The sequence below is a fragment of the Kogia breviceps genome, chromosome 6 (assembly GCF_026419965.1).
Source record: "Kogia breviceps isolate mKogBre1 chromosome 6, mKogBre1 haplotype 1, whole genome shotgun sequence".
Taxonomy (NCBI): domain Eukaryota; kingdom Metazoa; phylum Chordata; class Mammalia; order Artiodactyla; family Physeteridae; genus Kogia; species Kogia breviceps.
In genome coordinates this window covers 95,280,458-95,304,245 of record NC_081315.1, presented here as the reverse complement: position 1 = coordinate 95,304,245, position 23,788 = coordinate 95,280,458, and the positions used below count along the sequence as shown (strand labels likewise).

Below are 23,788 nucleotides of genomic sequence, written 5' to 3'. Positions count from 1 at the left end.
GGGGCACAAACCTGCGTCCCCTGCATCTGCAGGCGGATTCTCAACCACTGTGCCACCAGGGAAGCCCTATTTTATACTTTTAAAAAATCGAATACTCCTTAATTTTGTTGCTTACAATTTCTTTTGGCATGTTAACAGCTCAAAGAGGTTCTGCAATAAATAAACTGATTAATTTTTATTTAATCTAGTGTTGTTCAAACTGATGTAATCTATTTCCATGTAAAATACTTTGGGAACTATTTTGCTACACCTTCACAGAAAGCAATATTTGAAGAAGCTTATATGCAGTGCGATAAATATAAGTGCATTAAGTTTTCTTGTGAAATAATAGTAGTAAGCACATAGAGCTCTAATTATGTGCCAGGTACCATTCTAGTGCTTTACAAGTGTTCACTCATTTAATATTTATGCTGACTCTATGAAATGAGTTACTCTTACCGTCTTAGATAGGGCCAACTTTACCAAACTACTAAGTGAAAGACCTGGAATTTGAATCTGGACAGCCACTCCAGAATCTACACTACCTGATGATATTCGGCCTATTTCTGTATCCAGTCCAGAAATGCTCAGACAAACTCAAGATGTGCTGCGTGGTTGAATTTATCCTATTCACTGTCAATCCAGTAACCTTAGCAAAAATGAGAATTTTGCTAGTTTTATATTACTTCAATTCACATCCCCTTCTTAATTGGTCTTTCTGCCTTCTGTATTGTCACTCCATTTCTTAAAACTTCTAAGACTTTTACGATAGAGCTCCAATTCCTTACTTTTGCTTAAAAGGCTATAGGTGATCTTGCCCCTTTCTACTGTTCAGGTCTCATCTTTTGCCTCCTCACACTGTCCCTCCCCCTACTGCGACTCCCATGCCCACTTCCACACACGTACGTTCTCTCTCTCTAATCGTACTTGATCTCCTCAGTTGTTCCCCAGCAGGAGAACCTGTGCTTATGCTGTTGCTTCTACCCAAAACTGCCTACCCTCAAATACCACATATTTTTGGCTAACTTCTGCATATTCTTCAGGTCCTGTGTTAAGATATTAGTTTCTTTAGGAAGGCCTTCCGACCCCTAGTTCTCAGATACTCAGATATTTATCCTGTTTCTCCAATCTTCCACATGGGAGACACCCTATACTTCCCACCACAATACTTGGGTTGTCTGTATCATCACTAGATTCTGTAGAGTAAGGCCAGTGTCTCTCTTTTCACAGTTGTATCTGCAACATCTGGCATAGTGCCTAGCCCATGGTAGACGCTCAATAGATATTTTTTTAAAATAATGAATGAATAATCAAAAACTGCAAAGTATTCCCTTTTAGAAAATATTCATACCCTTATCCCTAGTAATTTCATTTCTCAGACCCTAAAGGAAAGAATCAGAGAAACACAGAAATTCATGTTCATGATAATAATAAAAAATGTTAAAGCATCTAAATGAATAGCAATAGGGCCTGCTTAAATATAACATGGAAACTCCAAAAGACAGTGTTATACAGGCATCAGAAATGACATTTTTGAAGAAATATAATGACATGGGAAATTGCATATGATATAATCTTAAATGGAAAAGCAAACTATAAAAACAAAATAATTCTACTTTAATTAAATGTATATATATGCGTGTGTATATTCATACACATATACATCTCAGTTGTACACATACATGCATAGAAAAAATGAAGAGAATAAAATGGTAACAGTGGTTATTTTGACTGAAATCTATGAGTGCTTATTTATTTTATTCTTTACATATTATTTTTCCAACTATCTATAAATGCATTACTTTTATAATCAGAATTACTAAAACCTTTTTCCATTAGATAGCTGGATGATGATTATTTTGTTTTACTTTATTCTTTTCAGGGTCAAGAAAGTAATTTTAAACTTTATAATTTCATAGTTGTTTGCATGTTATATATTATATATTTTTAATGACTTCTTATTTATTTTCATTACTATGAAAAAGTAGCAAGGTTATAATTAATACCCATTTAAAGATTTCAAAACAGTTGCGGTTCTTTTGTGAATCTTTTGCCTTTCATGGCTTAGAAACTACTGCATTTATAAAACTCTTGGAATACTTTGAGTTAATACCATAGATTCCAGTTATTAGGGAAACTGATTAGAATGCAACAATAATTTCATTTAGAGAGGATATGGGTTTAGGTAAAAGGTAATGTCTTCCTATTTAAACATTTTAAATGTAAAATGCCGTTCATTTTCCTTTTAAACATTTTAAAAGATCTTTATAAGTCTTTGGGGGTAGAAACTATTACTTTCTTCTTATTTTGTATTAATGCACTGTCATTTTTCAATAACTTATTTGCTACTTCTACTTTTTATTTATTTATTTACTTTTTCCTCACTGCTGTGGCCTCTCCCGTTGCGGAGCACAGGCTCTGGACGCGCAGGCTCAGCGGCCATGGCTCACGGGCCCAGCTGCTCCGCAGCATGTGGGATCTTCCCGGACCGGGGCACGAACTCGTGTCCCCTGCATCGGCAGGTGGACTCTCAACCACTGCGCCACCAGGGAAGCCCCGCTACTTCTACTTTTTTTTGGTGCTAGGTACACACTGAAATTTTTACTTAAATAATTACATAGAAATAACTATGATTTTTTTTGAGCATTTAGTTTTGAAACTTCGGGCTTATTTATTCACCTCCAGAAATAGGACCTGAGAAAAATAAAGTATCTGTAAAACTGTAGGTAAAGTGGACCTTCACATTTATCCAGCCCAACCTCTAGAGTTCATCTCCTTTTGGTGGAGAACTTCTGGAAACAGGGAATTCACAATTTCACTGACTTAACCCATTTTGATTAAGCCTTCTTACTTGTTGGAAAGTTTCTTGCTTGTGTTAAATGGTTACATGCTCCTTATAACATTTACTCACTGGTCTGAGCTTTGTGCTTTATAGATAGAAAGCATTCAGTACATGTTAGTCAGTGAGACAAAGGAATGAATGAATACCACTTAAGATTAGAGTTCTTGAGGGAACCTAAAGGATGACCCAGTTTAAAAGCAGCCACTTGCTTCATCTTGGATTTTTCTACTCATTGTCAGGAAATCCTATTACTATTTCTGATGTCTGAGCAAATGATTTCTCTGACCATCCAAGACTTCTATGAAATGACTTCTGACCATCTGACTGAAGTCTTGCAAGGCGTACCTTGGAAAAATCCTGCCAACTTTGCCATAGATATGGAACAGGGAATAGGGAAGTGGCCAACCACTGGGGTCGCTTTTCTTTCATTATTTTTAGGATTTTCAAGGGAGTGGTATGTGTTCTGTTGTCAACTAGAAGTTTTGATATACCTGGCTTCCTATTGCTTGCTTATTGTTTTATGTTTTCTTTGGTTTATGACATATAGACTGGTGTAGCCCTTATGAACTTTTTGCAGCTTATATTATTTGTTTCTGTCTTATCCTCCCCACCCTCACTACAGGGATGCTGTTTCATTCATCTTTTAGTGACATGTGTTTAATAGTGAACAATAAACATTTGTTGAATCTATGTCTTTTCATTATTTGAAAACTCAGCTGTTACACCTCATTTCCCCCTTTTCTAGCCATAAAATTTTGATTTTTCCTGAATTGAACATCCTTTTCCTCTTCTCTCAGTTTTAAGTTGTTCTTCTCTTCTGGATCATTTCCAAGTTTCCTTTTTTTTTTTTTTTCTTTTTTTGCCTGCATCAGCTCTTAGTTGTGGCATACAGGATCTTTCGTTGTTGTGCGTGGGCTCTTTGTTGCGGTGCATGGGTTTCTCTCTAGTTGTGGTGTGCAGGTTTTCTCTCTATAGTTGTGGTGCGCAGGCTCCAGAGCACGTGGGCTCTGTAGTTGTGGCACGTGGGCTCCAGAGTGCATGGGCTCTGTAGTTGTTGGCACGCAGGCTCTCTTGTTGAGGCGGGTGAGCTCAGTAGTTGTGGTGCGTGGGCTTAGTTGCCACATGGCATGTGGGATCTTAGTTCCCCAACCAGGGATCAAACCCACATCCCCTGCATTGTAAGGCAGATTCTTTACCATTGGACAACCGGGGAAGTTCCCATTTCCAAGTTTCTGCTTTAGTTGCAGAGCACAGAAAAAATGATAATTGAGTAAAACTTTGTGCAACATTGCTTCAGTTCTTAATATTCTTTTCCATTCTACTCTCAGGTGTTCCTTTAAAAAGTTTCCTCATTTGTAAAATGAGGGTAATAATACATATCTCACAGGATTAATAAAATAACATGTAAACACATGAAAATCACATAGCTCTGTTTCCTAAATTATTTTCATTCAGAATGCTCTCTTCTAATATCGAATTTCTTTTTTTGTAACTTCTTTCTTCACTAGTTTCTCTATATATTACATGTAACATTAAATTTAAATTTGATAAGTTGAAATACTTGGTAAAGTGGGATATCCATTTAGGAAAACTATGATTAATCACTTGAAGTTGTACTTTATTGAAAACACCTGAAGAGATGTTTTTGTTAGAATAATTTTTTAAAGGATAAGATAAATGTTTCAGAATATCTTATCAAGGTATAATTACAGAAAGTATCATTCTATTTTAAATGGTCTTCATGTTTGAGTTTTTAGTAGGTTTTATGCTGTATTAAAATTGTGTATTGCAGTCTTGAAAATATGCACAGTGTATAAGCCACACATTGATGTCTGTTGTAACTTTAATTTTGTTTTTATATCTTAGAGTTACTTTCTTTATATCAACTCAAGAGCCCTCTTATTAGTGGTTGAAAATGAGAATTTTTTGAATCAATTCAATAGCTAGAAATTTAGTTCTTTATATAATAGGATAAGTAATACAAATTCAGGGATTGACTTTTTAATCTTTATGCAAATTTTATTTTTATAGTAATGACTGAATTAAAATTACAGTTTTTTAAATTAAACTTTCTCATACCTGCTCCCCCAACAATCTGGAGTTGGAGTAAGTGACAGCAGGCTTATTAGAGGAAATTATTTTTAAGCTGAGATCTGAACGTTGAATAAGATTTATCTAGATAAATTGGGGATAAGGATGTTGAGGGTGGAAGTGGGTTATATTGCAATAATTAATGTTTGGTCATGAATAATGTACCCAAATGTATTTGTGTGTGTGTGTGGGGGGGGGTGGTACACGGGCCTCTCACTGTTGTGGCCACCTCTCCCGTTGCGTAGCATAGGCCCCGGACGCGCAGGCTCAGCAGCCATGGCTCACGGGCCCAGCCGCTCCGCGGCATGTGGGATCTTCTCGGACCAGCACACGAACCCATGTCCTGTGCATCGGCAGGCAGACTCAACCAGTGCGCCACCAGGGAAGCCCTACCCAAATGTATTTTAAGTCTTGGATCTAAGAGAACTTTTTACAGTTAAAAAAAGAAAAAAGAAAAAAAAAGAAAGAAAGAAAGAAAAGAAAAGAGAATTGAAAATAAGCCAGTAAATGGAATTCATTTTGGGGGTATTTCATGAAATTAAAAAAATTTTATTAATTTTATTTATTTATTTGGCTGCATTGGGTCTTTGTTGCTGCGTGCGGGCTTTCTCTAGTTGTGGTGAGCGGGGGCTACTCTTCGTTGTGGTGTGCGGGCTTCTTATTGCAGTGGCTTCTTTTGTTGCAGAGCATGGGCTCCTGGAGCGTGGGCTTCAGTAGTTGTGGCTCATGGGCTCTAGAGCACCTGCTCAGTAGTTGTGGTGCACGGGCTTAGTTGCTCTGTGGCACATGGGATCTTCCTGGACCAGGGATCGAACCTGTGTCCCCTGTACAGGGTGCTCCGGGTTCACCGGCGGTGGGGGGGATGGCCACTCAGGCCCTGGCAGGGCACCTGCGTTTCAGACTTCTCTGCAGCCAGGGGGCACACCTGGGGCGGGGCCGGGTTGCCAGCCCAGGGTGGGAAGGGGGCAGGGTCACATGGTATGGGCAGTATTTCATGCAATATATTAAGAGTATTCTTTTGTTCTTGAAAACCTATTTCTACATATTTAATAAATTAAACCTTATGCGTTTCACACAGTTCTGTATTCCTCCTGTAGATGATTTTTTTTCCTGTTCATTTGTTGCTTAGGCAGTTGTATCATATTATTTTTAAATGCTTGCAACATAACTTAGGATAAAATCTGTTCAATTATTGAGAATTTATTATGTGCTAGACAAAGTGTGATATGTGCTATGATAGGTGAAGGAAGAGGTGCTGTGAGAACCCATAAGCAAAGGTACTGAATATTATCTGGGATGAGGGGCCAGGTAAGAGAAGGCTTAATAGAGGTAAAGACCTGAAAGGTGAATAAAATTTATTCAGCTAATGTAGGAATGAGTATGTTGGGATGGGAGGAGAGCATGGAGGGTTTATTCCAGATAGAGAGTAATGTATTTAAATGTGTGTATTAAAGAAGAAGCTCTGAATAATGATAGCTGTAGTAAAAGCTATCAGTTATTGAATGATTATTATCATTATTGTATCACTGTTCAAAGTACTTTAATCTTTAACAATCACATAATTGAGCTGTTATTATTCTACTTTTATTGTCTGGTTGTAACTGTCCTTTATGGGTAATGTAATATATAATTCTCTCCTTTTCTCCTCATTTGGGTTAAATTTTGGAGCTTTGGCATTATTTTATTTTGGTTTTAGTGAGTCAGAAGTGGTCTGTAGGCATATTTTAATAAAAAGACCAAAAAATTATGGCATTTTAGCTTGGCATTAAAAAGAATAGTTTACTAAAATATGGCATATATGGATAATCAATTTATGACTGACCATTAAAATTAGCTTATTATTTCAAGTTTACAAGAAATGTAATAAATACTGTGAAAAAGTAGTAAGATCAATCCAGATTGTGACACATAAAAGACGAGTGGTCTGGACTCCTCAAAAAAGTCAACATGAAAAAGAAAAGGATGAAAGCACTCTAGATTAAGCTACAAGGAATGAGACATAACAACCAAATGTAATGTAATGTATTCAATTTTAATGGATCCAGGATTTTAAAAAATATAAAGACATTTTTGGGGATAATTGGAAATTTTTGAATAGGGACTAAATATTAGATAATATGAAATATTGTTAGTGTTTTTAGGTGTGACAGTGGTAATGTGGTTATGTACGAGAAGTTTCTTATTCTTAGAGAATTCATGATGAAGTATTTAGGGTAAAATACCATGTTTGGAAAAATTATAACAATTTCTGTAAATTTTTATTTTACTAGGTCATTAATGGGATTCCTGAGTATCAAACATTTATAAAATGCTTAAATCTAACTTACCTTTTTATTATCTGCTGTTTTCCCTTGTAATATTTATCACCATCTGATTGTTGATTTATTTTTTTTTGTCTGTCTTCATTCCCATCCTCCACTAGAATGTCAGTTCCATGAGGACAGAGACTTTCTGTTATTCACAGCTTACTTCACAGCACTAAGGATAGTATCTGGCACATAGTAGGCAGTAATCAATATTTGTTGAGTAAACTAATGAATAAAGATAACCAATCTCAACCAACTTCACCATTTCTATATAACTCATAACATCTTTAATGTTTTAAAATCAGTTTTGGTACTGTTAACCAGAAGTAATAATAGATTGTTCCTTATGTTTCAGGGAAGTTGGGAAAAAAGAATTTTGAAGAGTTTAAATAGTATGTGCACTGAACTGAGTATCCCATTGGCACGAAAGGTACTTTTTTTTTTTTTAATTGGAGTATAGTTGCTTTACAACAAAGTGAATCAGCTATTATGTATACATATATCCCCTCCCTCTTGGACCTCCCTCCCACCCATCTAGGTCACCACAGAGCACGGAAAGTACTTTTAATATTTAAGTATTTTTTGTGAATCAAGTATGAGGAAGTATCATGAAATAACTGTCAGGCAGATTTATCTTTTTTTTATTACTAGTATATCAGTTTGTTTTGAAACAAAAATCTGTAAAAGGCCAATTATGTGGATGTAGTTTATATAGGTTTCTATTATGTATGCTGTAGTGCTTTTTGTAATAAACCTGTATCTTGAGAATACATATAAACTCTGCAGTATAGGTGATTTGGAGATTTGTCTCATAAATACACCTTAAATATTTTAATTACCTTTAGTCTCCTTACTTGAATGATTAATCATCTCTGCAGAACTATTTAGATCTAATAATACTTATCTGTCACTCTGGGCTTCTAGAGGGGAGAGGTGAAAAAGGAGAGAAAAGCCACTTGAGAAACATTCTGGGTTCTTTATAGCTGCTCATGAGTAGGAGAGAACATTTCTCTTCACTTCATTCTCCCAACCTGCTATTTATTTCCTGCTGTTGGACAGGATATAGTGAATGTACTTTGGATAATATCCAAGCACAAGTCACTGAAGGCACCAGAAGGATGGTGTAAAAAAAAAGATAAATTTATATGAAAAACTGTCTAAATACGTAGTATTGTATAATATACTGTCTTTCATATAGGAAGATGATGCTACTGATTCACAGTCACACTCTCTTGGCCAGTCCCCCTTGCAGTGCATTTCTGAGATTGCTGGATGGGGTAAGAGATGTAGTATGTGGCTGAGGAGCAGTTTTTCTTTGTGAAATTTTACTAGCCAGCACAGATCATTTACCTTCTATTCTTGGACTCATTAGCACCACACTGAGACTACATATAATGTAATAGTTAAATAATGTAATTTAAGTGTAATTCCCTAAAAAGCTAACCATAATGTAATGAAATTATTTTTTCTTGTGTTATGGTAGCTTATTTAAGCTTTTAGATAAGGTATTGATTCTTATTTTTTAGCTTCATTGCTTAACTTCACACAACAAAACCAATTTTAAAATTACCTTTTTTAGAGGCCAGTTGGAGAACAGAAAGAACTTCTCAATAAATGGAATGAAATGGGAACTGATGAGCCAGGTATATGTAAAACTCTTTTCAAAATGTGGTAGTGGGAAAAAAAATTGCCTTCTTAATTGTGAATCCAAAATGACAATATTAACAATTTTTTTGGAAAGATAGCAACTTTCCCTCTCCACTAATTTACTATCATCTGGGTTTTTTTGCTTAAACTTCTACTTTGCAGTTTAAAATTCCTAACTTTGGTCAGTGTTCTCCATTATTTTGAGGATATTTAAATCAGTGATCTTTTTTTAAAGCAGCATTTGAAAACATTTTTATAAAAGGGTAAATTAAATCATTCAGTGGATTTCATAGACAAATCTTTTTCAAACTTTAATTACATTGAGATGTTAAAGATGGATTAAATGTGGAAAAGTTTGTTTTTTTTTTTTACTAGCCCTGCCAAAGCAAGGCCTCAAAAAATTTATTAAACACTCAGATTTGTTTCTCTCCACTAAAATCTTTAGTAAAAGGCAAGAGATTTATTTGATCTGAAGAGAAACCAGAGTATATGTGGAACAGTTTTAATACTTCTAAAATGTTTTTAAGAATTTATTTTTTTTTGTGGTATGCGGGCCTCTCACTGTTGTGGCCTCTCCCGTTGCGGGGCACAGGCTCCGGATGCGCAGGCCCAGCGGCCATGGCTCACGGGCCCAGCCGCTCAGCGGCATGTGGGATCTTCCCGGACCGGGGCACGAACCCGTATCCCCTGCATTGGCAGGCGGACTCTCAACCACTGCGCCACCAGGGAAGCCCAAGAATTTATTTTTGTTCATTTTAATGTTTAAAATTGAGTCAATCAATTTTATAAACATATGAGTGAGCACTCTAATATTTACTATGATAAACAGATACATATATAAAATTGTTTAGGTAGACATGTACATAATTCCTCACCACTTCTTAAAAAAAAGTTGAGGGGGGTGGGTACTGGGCAAGAAATTGTGCCGTAATAAAGGGAGCAGTGTGTTATAGAAGTTCAAAAGGGAGAATAGTTCAATACAACTACAGGAATTCACTAAGAATGCATTGTTTGTATTCTAAGTACTTTGAGAATTCTCATATAGAATTCTCTATTCTCATATAGAACTTTCATATTATACTGACCTTGTTTTTCAATTCAGCTACAAATAATCTATTACAAATTTATCAAAGGGGGGACTCTATTTCTTCTAGAGTATACCATCTAGGCTGTCAAGGGAAGGGACTATCTTTTTATTTTTATTGGCCCAGTACTTAACACAATGTATGACAAATAACTGATATTCTGCAAATGTTTGAATTAATCTAGCTGCATAGCAACATATGAAAGAATCATTAAAATTTATTATTTATAAGAATTTTTATGTTATAACTGAAATTTTGTTTTAATCTATCTTATTAATTCTAGATTTAAGCCTTTTCAGGCCTGTTTATGCACCTAAGGATTTTCTCGAGGTAGGTTCTATTGGCTAAATATATATATATATATATATTAATGAGGTAAAAATGCAAAAGAAATGATGGTATAAAAACATCTCCAGGCAGAGGAATCACCATGTAAAAAGCCCCAGAGCCACTGAAGCAGTGGAATAACATGATTATATTATATTTGGAAATTGCTCTTGGAAAATACATTGGAGTGTGGAAAAATTAGAGGGAAGTAAATCAGGAAGATTTGATTAAAAAATAGTGACTGTAAATCATGTAGCCTGCTTCCTGGCACATATAGGTGCTCAGTGAATTGTTTCCTTTTTTCTTTCCTCCCTGTTCTAGTAGTTCAGACAAGGCAGGATAAAGGTCTGAACTAAGAGAACAGCATTCAAAATGGAAAGAATTCAACAGACTTGAAAGATTTTAAGGAAGATTTGAGAACTGATTAGATCTAAAGAGTATGAGAAAAAAAACCATAAAGATAACCTTTAAGTGTCTAGATTGGGTAACTGGGCAGAGGTAACTTGCCCTTGAGATAGAGAATACAGGAAGAGAAACAGGTCCATTAGTGAAGATGATGAGCTTAATTAATTTTGAGAGGCATATTGAGCATTCAAGTGGAACTCTTCAGTAGGCAGTTACAACTCACTAATTATTTTAATTCACCTCTCTTTGATTACACTTTTTCTCTTGTACCTTACATGTAATCCATCAGCAAATCCTTTCAGCTTTACCTTTGAAGTATATCCAGAATCCATCCACTTCTTACTAAGATCATTCCTATTTCACTGGTCCAAGCAGCCATCTCTTGCCTGGACTATTTCAGTAGCCTCTTAATTGCTCTTTCTGCTTCTAAGCTGCCCACCTAGAATCTGTCCTTTTGTTCTTAGCAGAGTTTCTAGAGGAAGACTTGTAACTACAATTCTGAAGAAGCCACTCTTCTGGTATCCAGGTGCTTCCTATCTCCTTCTACTTAAAAACCAAAGTCATGACAGTGGCCTAAAATATCCTGCTTGGTCTGTTACCCCACCACCTCTCTGAGTTCATCTCCTATTACTTTTTCTCCTGATTTGTTCTACTCCAGCTATTTTAGCCTCCTTGCTTTACCTTGGCTTCCGCCTATTTGTGAGGGCCTTTTGCTCCTTCTTTTCTCTGCCTGCAGTGCTTTTCTCCCAGATACTTGTGTGTACATTCCCCTCACTCCTTATGTCTTAGCTTAAATGTCACATTCTCAACATAAAGAATATGGTCGATAATATTGTAATAACTTTATATGGGTACAAATGGTTCCTAGATTTATTGTGGTGATCATTTCATAACGTATGCAAATGTCAGATCAGTTTGTAGTACACCTGAAACTAACATAATATTGTACGTCAACTATATTTCAATTATTTTTTATTTCAATTAAAAAAAAGAATATTCATGGAAAAAATTCAAACACATGCACACAAAAATGTTGCCTTCTCAGCAAAGCTTTCCCTGGCTCCCCTGGTTGGAACTCCTTATAGCCCTTTCCTACTTTGTTTGTCTCCATAGCATTTAGCATCATATAACATACTATTTTTCTATTTGTCTTATTGCCTGCCTTATCCTATTAGATAGAAGTTTTGTTCACTGCTGCAACAATTACAGAGTCAAGTCAGATAACTGAAAAGGCTCAAAAAGACCACACATAAGGATACACCCACATAAGGCTTTCTTTCAGCAAGAGAAAGAAAATACATGCAAATACAAAGAAATGGGAATTTCCAGACACATCTCCCAGGCCCCTTTCTCAGTTGCACAGGATGTACTTTGTCTTTGGGTTATGAATCTCCAAGGTACATGCAAGATACTTCGGTCTTGGGAGTCAAGGCACAAGTTTTCTGAGGGGTCTTTTATACCCCACTGGTAATTCAGATGTAAACCAGCAATCTGTACATTTTCAATAAACAATATAAATAAACTGATATGGAGTTACTCCAGGGGACATTAAATAGCACATTATAAATGACTAGTTTAGTGCATTTTACCCCATCTTGCCCAAGGGTTACTACTAGATATCCAGGTAACCCTGAAGATAAGATAGAGCTACCATAAACCAGCTGCAGCTGCAAGCTGATCCTATCTTTAACTGTTCTCTCTCTAACAGGTAGAACAGTGCTTAGCACATCATGGCTCAGTAAAGGTGTAGAGCGAATGAGTAAATGAATGATTGAATCTTTCACATTTTATTTTTATTTCTTTTCTGAACCTGTTGTCTCTGATACCAGTTTGCCAGCATAGAACATTGTTAGAAATTATTTCAGGCCTTTTAGAATTGTAAGCAGTATCTTTTTAACTTTAAAGAAAAATTACTTTGATTTGAAACTGCCTTTATGGTGCTAGCATTATTTCTCTTAGCTTATTAAAGATTTCTCCTAAACTCTTTCCTTTTCTAGCACTTAAATTTCATGTAATTTTTTTATGGTTGTCTTTAACTGTTTTCTCCTTAATAATCTTAGTGTCCTGTGGCCTTCAGGACTGTTGCTGAATTGATCCTTTTATTAGTCATGCTGAGATTCTTCTTTAACTCAAGCAAATTTTCTATAATCGTTTCCTTAGTTATAGTTTCTGCTTTTCTAATATTTTCTCTTTTCTATTGCCCACATATTCATAGTTTCTTTTTCTTTTCAAATCTGTGTTTTTGAGTTTCCCATGCAAGTATGATCCCTTATTTGTGTAATTAGACTAAAATTGTGTTATTCTATATTAATCTGTATTTAACACTGTTGATTCTTTGCTAAATCTTCTTTTTTCTTTTTTTTTTAAACAAATACCTTTGATATTTTTAGTTTCAATTTAGTGTTTGCAATTTTAGGAAACTCTTTTGGCCTTATAGCATATTCCATTTTATCAGCCATTAGTTATCAGTTTATGAATGCCTTCTTCAGAAATGATAGTGTTTCTGTAATTATAATCTCCTTCCTTGGATTCTTGGTGGTTTCTTTCCCTCAACAGTTTCAATTTTTAAATATTTTTGAAATTATTATTATTCTCTCCCCAAAATGTGTGTTGTTAGAAAAATAAGAAAATATATATAAGAAGAAAATTTAAAACAAAAATTACTCATAATGCCAAGATATAGCAATAAATACTACTATACTGTAACTTTTTAATTTAATAAACATTGTGATATTAGTTGAGGCATATTACACTGTATTTTGTACGAATTAAACATAATTTATTTAGGTAATTTCCTCTAATGGAATGTTTAAGTTGTCTCATGTTTTTCTGTTTCTCACTTCTGATAGAAGTGAGATTCCTAGAGTAAAGGCTGTGCAAATATCTAAGTTTTTTTGAATCTAGTTAATTTTGAAAAATATATAAATCTGTCTTTCTTGTTAGCTTGGCTTCTGAAAAATTTTTTTTCCCTTTGGGTTTGGTTTATTGGCAAAACCTTATGCTGTTATTCAAAGTCTTTCTGTAAACCTTGTCAGTATCTGTTTTTTAAAAGAGATTTGGTTCTAAAATTTTCCCTGGCAAATATTACAATCAAGCAATTTAAATTTTTCTGTCATTTTCCCTGGTAAAATATTAGAATCAAACAATTCTTTTTACCATCAGAAAGCTTTTCTAACTAAATTTTTAATTTTTTAGTTTTATATGGTAGATAATCTGTTAGAATATTAAATTTAAAACATATGTATAGTATTTTAACATTTTTGTACAATTTTATAGTTTTCAGAATGTAATTAAAGTATATGCATAACCCAGATAGTTTTTAATCTTGTGATATATACAAAGGTTATTACTGCCAATTTTATAAGTGTAAATAGTCAATAAAGAGACTGACCAATTATGTTGGATTTGTTTTTAAAGGTATTAATTAATCTTCGCAACCCAAATTATGAAAATGGTGATTCTCATAGTTTCAGGACTCATTTGGGTTTAATCCAAGTTCCTCTCAAAGTAAAAGACATCCCTGAATTGGTAAGTATAGGCATTTAAAAATAAATTAACATATTTTAGAGGGCAACTATTAGAAATATATTTTAGCGCAGCATATATCTAAAGCAGTAGGACAATCTTCTCATTAAATAAATTAATAAAATGAAAAATTTCTTTTTTATTGTAAGTATGTTATATAGAGAGTGAGTTGCTTTGCTAGTAGGATTAAAGATGAGCTTTCCTTGACCTATAAATGCTTTTGCTTATTTCTTATTTTAATAAACAGCATGGATTTATAAGACAGCTTGTTGGAATTTGGGTGCCTGATGTATGGCTATAAAACTGATTGAAACAAATTGTGAATTTTATTAAAAAATTTTTTTAAAGAATGTACATTTCATTTAATTCACCCAACCTTTATTAAGTTCATAACATGGTGAGGCACTGAGGGATAGAAAAGAACATAAGATGAGTTAAAGGCTGTCTTTGCTCTGGAGACTGTCACATTTTGATAAGGATGTTAGTTTTAAAATAGAGTAATTATAGAAAGGTGGGAAGATTTCCTGATAAAGGAGTTAAGAAATTACCATCACTCCTTCTTTTGTTAATTACCCTAAAAGGATAAGGAGCACAGAAATGTAAATACTGTCTTTGGTGAAAGTAAGAAACAACTTGTAACTCTAAGATTTAAAGTATTAAGATAGAGAGCTGATGGGAGAATGAAGAATGACGCAAACATGAAGATGGTCAAGCCTTAATGCCTCTAAACAGTGGGAGGTATGGATGACAAGTGTGACAGTAATCAATTATCTTTTAGCTCCAAATCTACCTTTTTAAAAAATTGAAGTATAGTTGATTTACAGTATTGTATTAGTTTCAGGGGTACAGCAAAGTGATTCAGTTATACACACACTCATATTTTTCAGATTTTTTTCCATTATAGGTTATTACAAGATATTGAATATAGTTCCCTGTGCTATAGGGTAAATCCTTGTTGTTTATCTATTTTATATATAGTAGTGTATATCTATTAATCCCATACTCCTAATTTATCTCCCTTTGGTAAACATAAGTTTGTTTTCTATGTCTGTGAGTCTGTTTCTGTTTTGTAAATAAATTCATCTGTATTATTTTTTTAGATCTCACGTATAAGTGATATCATATAATACTTGTCTTTGTCTGGCTTACTTCACTTAGTATGATAATCTCTAGATCCATCTATGTTGCTGCAAATGGTAATATTTCATTCTTTTTTATGGTAAGCAATATTCCATTTTATATATATATATATATATATATATATATATATATATATACACACATATATATATATAAAGAAAGAAGAGGTAATCTTTATATAAAGACTTAAACATAAGACCAGACACTGTAAAACTCTTAGAGGAAAACATAGGAAAAACACTCTTTGACATAAACCACAGCAAGATCGTTTTTGACCCACCTCCTAGAATAACAGAAATAAAAACAAAACTAAACAAATGGGACTTAATTAAACCTAAAAGCTTTTGCACAGCAAAGGAAACCTTAAACCAGACAAAAAGACAGCCCTCAGAATGGGAGAAAATATTCTCAAATGAAACAACAGACAAAGGATTAATCTCCACAATATACAAACAGCTCATGGAGCTCAATCTAAAAAAGACAAACATTCCAGTTAAAATGGGAGGAAGACCTAAACAGACATTTCACCAAGGAAGACATACAGATGGCAGAGAGGCACATGAAAAGATGCTCAACATCACTAATTATTAGAGTAATGCAAATCAAAACTGCAATGAGGCATCATCTCATGCCGGTCAGAATGACGATTATCAAAAAATCTAGAAACAATAAATGCTGCAAAGGGTGTGGTGAAAATGGAGCCCTACTGCACTGTTGGTGGGAATGTAAATTGATACAACCACTATGGAGAACAGTATGAAGTTTCCTTAAAAAACTAAGAATAGAACTATCATATGACCCAGCAATCCCACTACTGGGCATATACCCTGAGAAAACCGTAATTCAAAAAGAGTCAGGTACCACAGTGTTCATTGCAGCACTATTACAGTAGCCAGGACATGGAACCAACCTAAATGTCCCTCGACAGATGAATGGATAAAGAAGGTGTGGCGCATATATGCAATGGAATATTACTCAGCCATAAAAAGAAATGAAGTTGATTATTTGTAGTGAGGTAGATGGACCTAGAGTCTGTCATACAGAGTTAAGTAAGACAGAAAGAGAAAAAGAAATACTGCATGCTAACACATATATATGGAATCTAAAAAAAAAAAAAAATGGTACTGATGAACCTAGTTGCAGGGCAGGAATAAAGAGGTAGACATAGAGAATGGACTTGAGGACATGGGATGGGAGGGGGAAGCTGGGCAAAGTGAGAGTAGCATCTCCATGTATACACTACCGAATGTAAAATAGTTGGCTGGTGGGAAGCAGTAGCATAGCACAGGGAGATTGGCTCTGTGCTTTGTGATGACCTAGAGGGGTGGGATAAGGAGGGTGGGAGGGAGGCTCAAGAGGGAGGGGATACAGGGACATGTGTATGCATGTGGCTGATTTGCTTTGTTGTGCAACAGAAACTAACACAGTATTGTGAAGCAATTATACTCCAATAAAGATCTATTAAAAAATAAATAAAATAAAATATTGGCTATATCCCGTGTTGTACAATATATTCTTGTAGCTTATTTATTTTATATTTAGTAATCTATATCTCTTAACCTCCTACCCCTTTCTTGCCAAAAGGGAATTTCTTGAAACTGAAATTTATTAACTCTAAAGAGAAGTTGCTGACTAATTTCTGTTCACTAAATCAGTGTTGTAGAGACAGCAGGTGGGAACTAGAACTCAGTAGTGTGGTTCACTATTTACTGACTCCCCACTGTTATGTGTCACTTAGCACTGTGCTAAGAACAGGAGGTGCAAATGTGTGTAAGAGATAGTCTCTGTCTTCCAAGAGCTTCAGGCTAATGAGGAGGTGGACAGTAAAAAGATAATTTCAATATGGTGTGATTATATGCTTTGATAGAGGTTGAAAAAAGGTAATACATGTTCATAGAGAAGGAAATCTGAGATTAGGGCCCAGGTCTACTGACATAGAGTAAAAAAATATCCAAAGCAGTGAATTTTTACCACTTGAGTCATTAAAAATTGGTAACATAAGTTGCAGTGCTTTTTAAAAGTATAGATTAAAATTAGTTTAGTTAAAAATTGAAATATAATGGCAGTTATTTAAAATTTATACAAAAATGAAATGTGTGTGTTTGGCTGAATAACTGTCTTATGAGGGACACAAATAAATCACTAACTTAAATAATCATAGATAATTATGAAGGATTAAAACTAATTCCATTTTTTAAAGGAGAAGGAAGTTTGGTTTTAGCAATTAGAATAGTAACAAAACACTGAGGCAAATATTAATAGAAATATTTAATTACTTAGGGAATAAAAATAATGTGAATACTATGGGGTTGTTTTTATATATTTATAAAACAACAGACAAACATGATTACTTTCCTTAGACATTACTAGATAAGTAGAGGAAGTCTGGAAGATAAATCTAATTTATTGTTATTTTAGCAGAGTACTTGATAGTCTAATTTTACTTAAAAATTAAGTTGTTTTGGATATTTGCAGTATTTATTTGATTAAGAGCTGAGTGAAGTACAGTACCATAGGAAGCACAGATACAGAATTATATTGGTAATTTTAGGCAATGAATTTAGAAAATAATATTGCTAATGCTACATATGCTGTGTGTGTATGTATGTTTCAGGAGAGATTTAAATTTTATTATCCTTTCCTCGGAATAATTATTCCTTACTTTTACTGATTAGTTTGTTACCTAAAAAGGGAAAATTTTGGACTAAAGCATTACTATTTAAAAGTTCAATAATATTCTTTTCTTCTTTAGATATTTGAATGAAGCAAAGATTTGTTTTACATTGTGATTTTCATTTAAGTTGATGTTTAGGTGAAGGTGATTTTTTAAAATAATGTGTAGCAAAGTCTGAGATGCATGGTAATTCTGTGTGTTATTTTTCAGAAAGAATTCTTTGTGGAACTTGGCTTAACTGCAGGACAACTTGGTATAGATGACTCTACACAAGTGCCTCCTGGTTAGTATTTCTCCCATATGGCATATACTAAATGAAAATGAGAGTGAGGTTAAGGTTTATCTTGCCATTTCCAAATTAATCTAGTAGCTTTTTAATATCTGACAACTAACATGCTTTTTGCCTCTCCTTGGTTACTATTAATTATTGAATAGAATTTTGTATGTTACAATTATTAGAGTTCAACTGGATGTTTGTCTTTTTATTTGAGGGTCTTTAAAATAATTTTGAAAACTCATTAGACATATGTAAGTCATTTTGTTGGCAAAATTCTAAGAGAATGGCTCAATAAATTTGCATGAATTGGACATACCTAATTAAATTACCACCCAGATCAATAAACTGAAGCCCCTTCCTACCATCTTTCAATCTTTAGCCCCTGTGTCAAGGATAACCACTATTTTTACTGTTCAGGTCTCATCTCTTGCCTCCTCACACTGTCCCTCCCCCTCCTGCTACTCCCATCCCCACTTCCACACACATGTATGTTCTCTCTCTAATCATACTTGAGAAACTGCTGCAAATTTTTCAAGTGTCCGGATTGATGGCTCTGCCTCCTCTAAATCTTCTGCATCATGATCATCACCATCACCATCCTCTTTAGAGGATTTCAGCAAATCTTCAAGTTCCTTGTTGGTAAGGGTTTCTCTACGCTCTTCTGTGTGTTCCTCAACATTGTCTTCGATCATGTCAGAGAAGCCTTCCCCACCAAACTTCCCTTGCAACATTCAAAATACTACTGACTTCTGCATCAGTAGTGGAGAAGCTCCTGAAATCACTGATCACCTCACTCCAGAACTGCCTCCAACATGCATCGGCGGTCTCAGGCCTTAAGGCATCTACAGCCTCTGCAGGAAGCAAAACTGCACCTGCAGTTGTGGAGCTGTTTTGTAAATCGATAATGCTGCTCAGTCAGGGTTAGCATCAGGGGCAGCACAAAACCTCCTGAAGGCGAGGTAGGTGTTAATTCACCTCAGTGCGCTGCTGCAGGAGACAGGAACATCACGTCCACATTCTCGCCAGTGAAGCAGAGTGTTGTCAGTTATGAGGAGGACCTTGAATGGCAGCCCCTTCTCTTCATCTCTTTACTTCAGGAATGAAGCACTGATGGAACCTCTCCAAGAACAAAATGGCCATTGCCAAGCCTTCTTGTATTGCTAGAACATAGGCAGGCAATTTTTGTTTTTGTTCTGAAGGGCCTGGGGATTGCTTGCTCAGTAGATGAGGCCTGGATTGATCACGTGACCTGTTGCATTGCCTGCCACTCAGCACCAGCCTAAGGTGATCTTTCCAGGCCCTGAACCCTGGGGCCTACTTTGCACTCTTATGGATATAAGTACGATTGGACATCTCCTTCCAGAACAAGCCCATTTCATCACAATTGAAGATTTGCTCTGGAAGGTAGCCTTTCTCTTCTATAAGTTTTTTGAGCTCTTCTGAGAACACTGAAGCTGCCTTGGCATCAACCAATGCTGATTCTCCCATGATCTCTAAGTTCTTGAGGCTGTAGCACTTTACATAGTTAGCCAGCCATCCCTTACAAGCCTTAAACTCCTTCATTCTCCTCAACCCCGTCACAGTAGTATTCACAGAGGCTAAGTGCTTTTTCACGCATCATTTTGCCATGAACAGGGATATGTTTCTGTGACATGTCCTCCAGCCACATACTTGACGCCTTTTCGAGCATTTTGTCATGAATGAGAGAACATTTTTGCTGTTGTAGGGGCAGCACAAACACTTCCACAAATTTCAGCTTCTTTCTGCTTTATTTTGCAAATGCTCAATTTGTTCTCACTGACCTTATGGCCCACCTTGGCAAGAAATATGCCACTTTTCAAAAGATCTAAGATTTTAATTTTCTTGTTGAGAGATAGCACTTAACGCTCCCTCTTAGCCTTTGAGGGATTGTTTAGCTTTTTAAAAAATTATTATTATTTTTAACATCTTTATTGTAGTATAATTGCTTTCCATAGCTTTTGAGGGATTGTTTTGACCACTTAATTGCTCTTTAGGAGCCATTTTTTCACAGAAACAAAGGGTGCACACAACGTAAGTGATCAATAAATGAGACACAAGGTGAACAATACTCAAACACAAATGCTGGAGACTGAGGATCCATGAAATGGCGGGAGACTACAGCAGGGTATGCCAACACATCAGTTCATTCACACAGATTCAGTGTAGTGCTTAGCACACAGCAAATTCAAGTTTTGCTTTTTGGAACTTTCTGGAATTTTTTTTCAAATGTTTTCAATCCGTGGTTGGTTGAATCCACAGACATAGGGGGCTGACTATAATCAATAGTGCTTCTGTGCATATTCTTGTGTAAGTCTCCTGGTGCACATAGGTATACATTAAGATGCGCACCTGAGAGCGATGTGCTGCTATCATAGGGCGTGCGTATATTCAGTGTTAGTAGATGTTGCCAAACAGCTTTCCAAGATGGCTGTACTGATTTACACTCCTACCACCTTTGTATGAGAAGCTCATTTGCTCCATTTTCTTTGCATTTAGAATTGTCAATTTTTTTCATTTTAGCCATTGTGATAGGTGTGTATTTCATAATGGTTTTAATTGCATTTCTCTTGTGACTGATGTGGTTGGGCATCTTTTCATATGTTTATTGGTCCGTTGGATTACCTCTTTTGTAAAGAACCTGTTCACAGCTTCTGCCTATTTGTGTCAGATAGTTGTCTTTTTTTAAATTGACTTACTGGGAGTGCTTTACATGTTCTAAGTACAAGTCCTTTGCTGGATATATGTATTGCAAATATAGTCTTCCACTCTGTGACTTACCTTTTCACTCTCAGTTGTATCTTTTGATGAACAGATGTTTCTTGGTTTTAATATGATCTAGTTTAGGAGGTTATTTCCATTATGATTGGTACTTTAAAAACAAATCTTTGTTTCTCCCATATAATTTTTTTAAATGGCATTTGTAAAGTGGGATTTCCTATATCGTATTAAGGCTTTTATTAGATTTGCTTTCATGGTAGATTAGAGTAGCAGTAGGGATATGCAAATAAAGCTATCAATAAGTTTTGTTTTGTTTTTAGGAAAAAAAGTTAAAGATGAATGGACAAACATTTGTGTTGTGAGAAGATATTCTGTATTATTTTAACAAAGACAATTAGTTTATCAATCTTTTCTTTTGATTAAATATACTTCCTTTTCATTTCTACAAACTTGAAATAACTTAGAAAAAAGTTTTTTCCACGTATAAATATTCTTATAGTTTCCTGGAGAGCCATTCAGCTTTGAAAATAATTAAAAGCGTCAACACCAGAAAAAATTTACATAATATTGTTCTAAATGTGGCTGATTATATTTGTCTAATAATTTTATTTATCATTTTTAGAACTTTTTGAAAATGAGCATGTACGTATTGGGCAAAAAGGTAAGCTTTTGATTATACCTATTTTAATTTCAGAAAATGAGATAGTCTCAAGTAAATGTCTGTATCGTATACCCTCAACTGAAATTTAATCTCCGAGAAGCTAAAGACCTAAAAAGGAATAAAATTTAACAATGTAGAGAAAACAGTGGGAATCTTTATAAAGAGGGGAAATGCATCAATTTGGCTTTATCAATAAATGTCAGATAAAGAAGTACACAGATGGTTCACTAAAAAGGAAATGATAAATGCAGGCACGCATTTCTCAAGGATATTAGCTTAATCCATTCAACAGTAGAATTTCATTTTAAAATCAAAGAGCCAGGTTCTCTCTTTGATGTGCCCACACCCTTCTCATTAGTGTTAATAGGAATATGCTCCTGCATCAGGTGAAAATAATAACTGTCACACTTCCCAGCTACTGTTCACCATGGTAGGGCTTAATAACTTAAGCAGCTGTTAGCGTTCTGGAGAATAAATTTTCCCCATCTTTTTAAGATTCTTTTCCTTATTTTTATAAATCCTGTTTTACCTTTGAAATATGAAGTGCAGGTAAGTCTTTGTGTCAGAATAAATCTTCTATGGCAATTATATTATGTTCTAAACTCCTTAGTTCAATTTTTCAGAATGCTATTTATTTAGAAGACTGCATTTGTATGATTTGATATTTTCATTAAACACAATTGCAAGTTATCATGTGGTCCCTTTGTTTCATTTTCATTTAGTGTAAGATTTTTTTCCTTGTTCTTAATATAAGATAATAAAACTGACAAATATCAGCAGTTGTCTAGTATTTCTTCTTTTGTTTTTATTTTTTTATTTTTTGGTTTTGTTTGTTTGTTTTGGAGGGGGGCTTAATTTCCAGGCTTAATAGCTAGTATTTTCATTAACATAAAGATGAAAACAAAAGGATAATATATTAATTTTGTGAACTTGACTGCTTATGAATAATTTTTGGCCTTTTTAAAAGGTTATCAGATCTTTTTTGTTCTTCTTTAAAAATCCCTCTTTTTTGTTGATTTTGGCAGATAGCTAAAAAGTCATCTAATAGAATAGATATCTACATTCTTTACAATTCTCAGTCATAATCCTTCAAATAGCATACCACTTCCAAATACTAAAACATTCATGACTTAGTAGAATATGCATAAGAAATTTAGGGTTTCTGTCGCTATGACTTCATGAGATCATGAAATCCAAGAGTTATTCTATATATACATCACAATTTTCACATCCATGGAGCTATAGTTAAAGCACAGTGAAATCAAGGTACCTACATTAAAAACTTTCACCTGGTGGGGTAGGAGGTGGAGGAGCTTATGGCTTGAAACTTACAGGGCTGTAAATAAGGCTACATCAAAAATCTGAGAGTAGGGCAGGGCTTCCCTGGTGGCACAGTGGTTGGGAGTCCCCCTGCCGATGCAGGGGACACAGGTTCGTGCCCCGGTCCAGGAAGATCCCACATGCCGTGGAACGGCTGGGCCCGTGAGCCATGGCCGCTGAGCCTGCGCGTCCGGAGCCTGTGCTCCGCAGCGGGAGAGGCTACAACAGTGAGAGGCCCGTGTACCGAAAAAAAAATCTGAGAGTAAAAGAAGATTGTCAACATATGATGCAATTATGTTAGACATAAAGATGAAATGTTAGCTTCCCAAAAGATTTTTAAAGATTTCAATGTTATTTCTTACATTATGAATTTTCTAATGAGATTTTAATATACTTTTGACAGTTCTATCAGAACAAGATAGTGCTGCCGCTCAACAGTATATCAGACAAGGAAGTCCCACAGCACTGAGAGCTGAATTATGGGCTCTCATTTTGAATATTTCCAGCCAGCCTGAGGTAAGAAGAAAAAGGATGGGCCAGATTTGATATTTGTTTTTCGAAGACCTGCATTCAAAGTAGAAATATTTTTTTCTTAGTCTAATATTTACTCCCTTTTTAATTTTCAAATTCACTGTAGTTTAGAGTTCTAAGATAAGATTAACATATAATTTAATCACTCTGTGCTTAACATAGACGTTTTTGTTATTAATAATTAGTTGGATAGTGTGAACCTATACATAGAACAGAACAATAAGTAAAATGTTAAGAAG

General features: G+C 34.9%; 1 protein-coding gene and 1 non-coding gene across 7 annotated transcripts in view; one reads left to right on the top strand and one right to left on the bottom strand.

Moving 5' to 3' along the window:
• TBC1D19 (TBC1 domain family member 19) overlaps positions 1-23,788 on the top strand; it is a 155,379-nt gene that overhangs the window by 64,229 nt on the left and 67,362 nt on the right. For 3 of the 6 annotated variants that reach the window (XM_059067735.2, XM_059067737.2, XM_067036319.1), the window contains 7 exons: positions 7,574-7,648; positions 8,798-8,861; positions 10,234-10,280; positions 14,100-14,210; positions 18,232-18,304; positions 21,660-21,698; positions 23,422-23,534. In XM_059067735.2, the coding sequence (XP_058923718.1) occupies positions 7,574-7,648; positions 8,798-8,861; positions 10,234-10,280; positions 14,100-14,210; positions 18,232-18,304; positions 21,660-21,698; positions 23,422-23,534 (522 nt within the window). The remainder of the gene's footprint in view (positions 1-7,573; positions 7,649-8,797; positions 8,862-10,233; positions 10,281-14,099; positions 14,211-18,231; positions 18,305-21,659; positions 21,699-23,421; positions 23,535-23,788) is intronic. The other 3 variants (XM_067036317.1, XM_067036318.1, XM_059067738.2) reach the window with 2 other exon arrangements.
• Positions 9,239-9,354, bottom strand: LOC131759052 (U5 spliceosomal RNA). Its single transcript, XR_009336382.1, has one exon. It is a non-coding gene; the product is annotated as a U5 spliceosomal RNA (small nuclear RNA).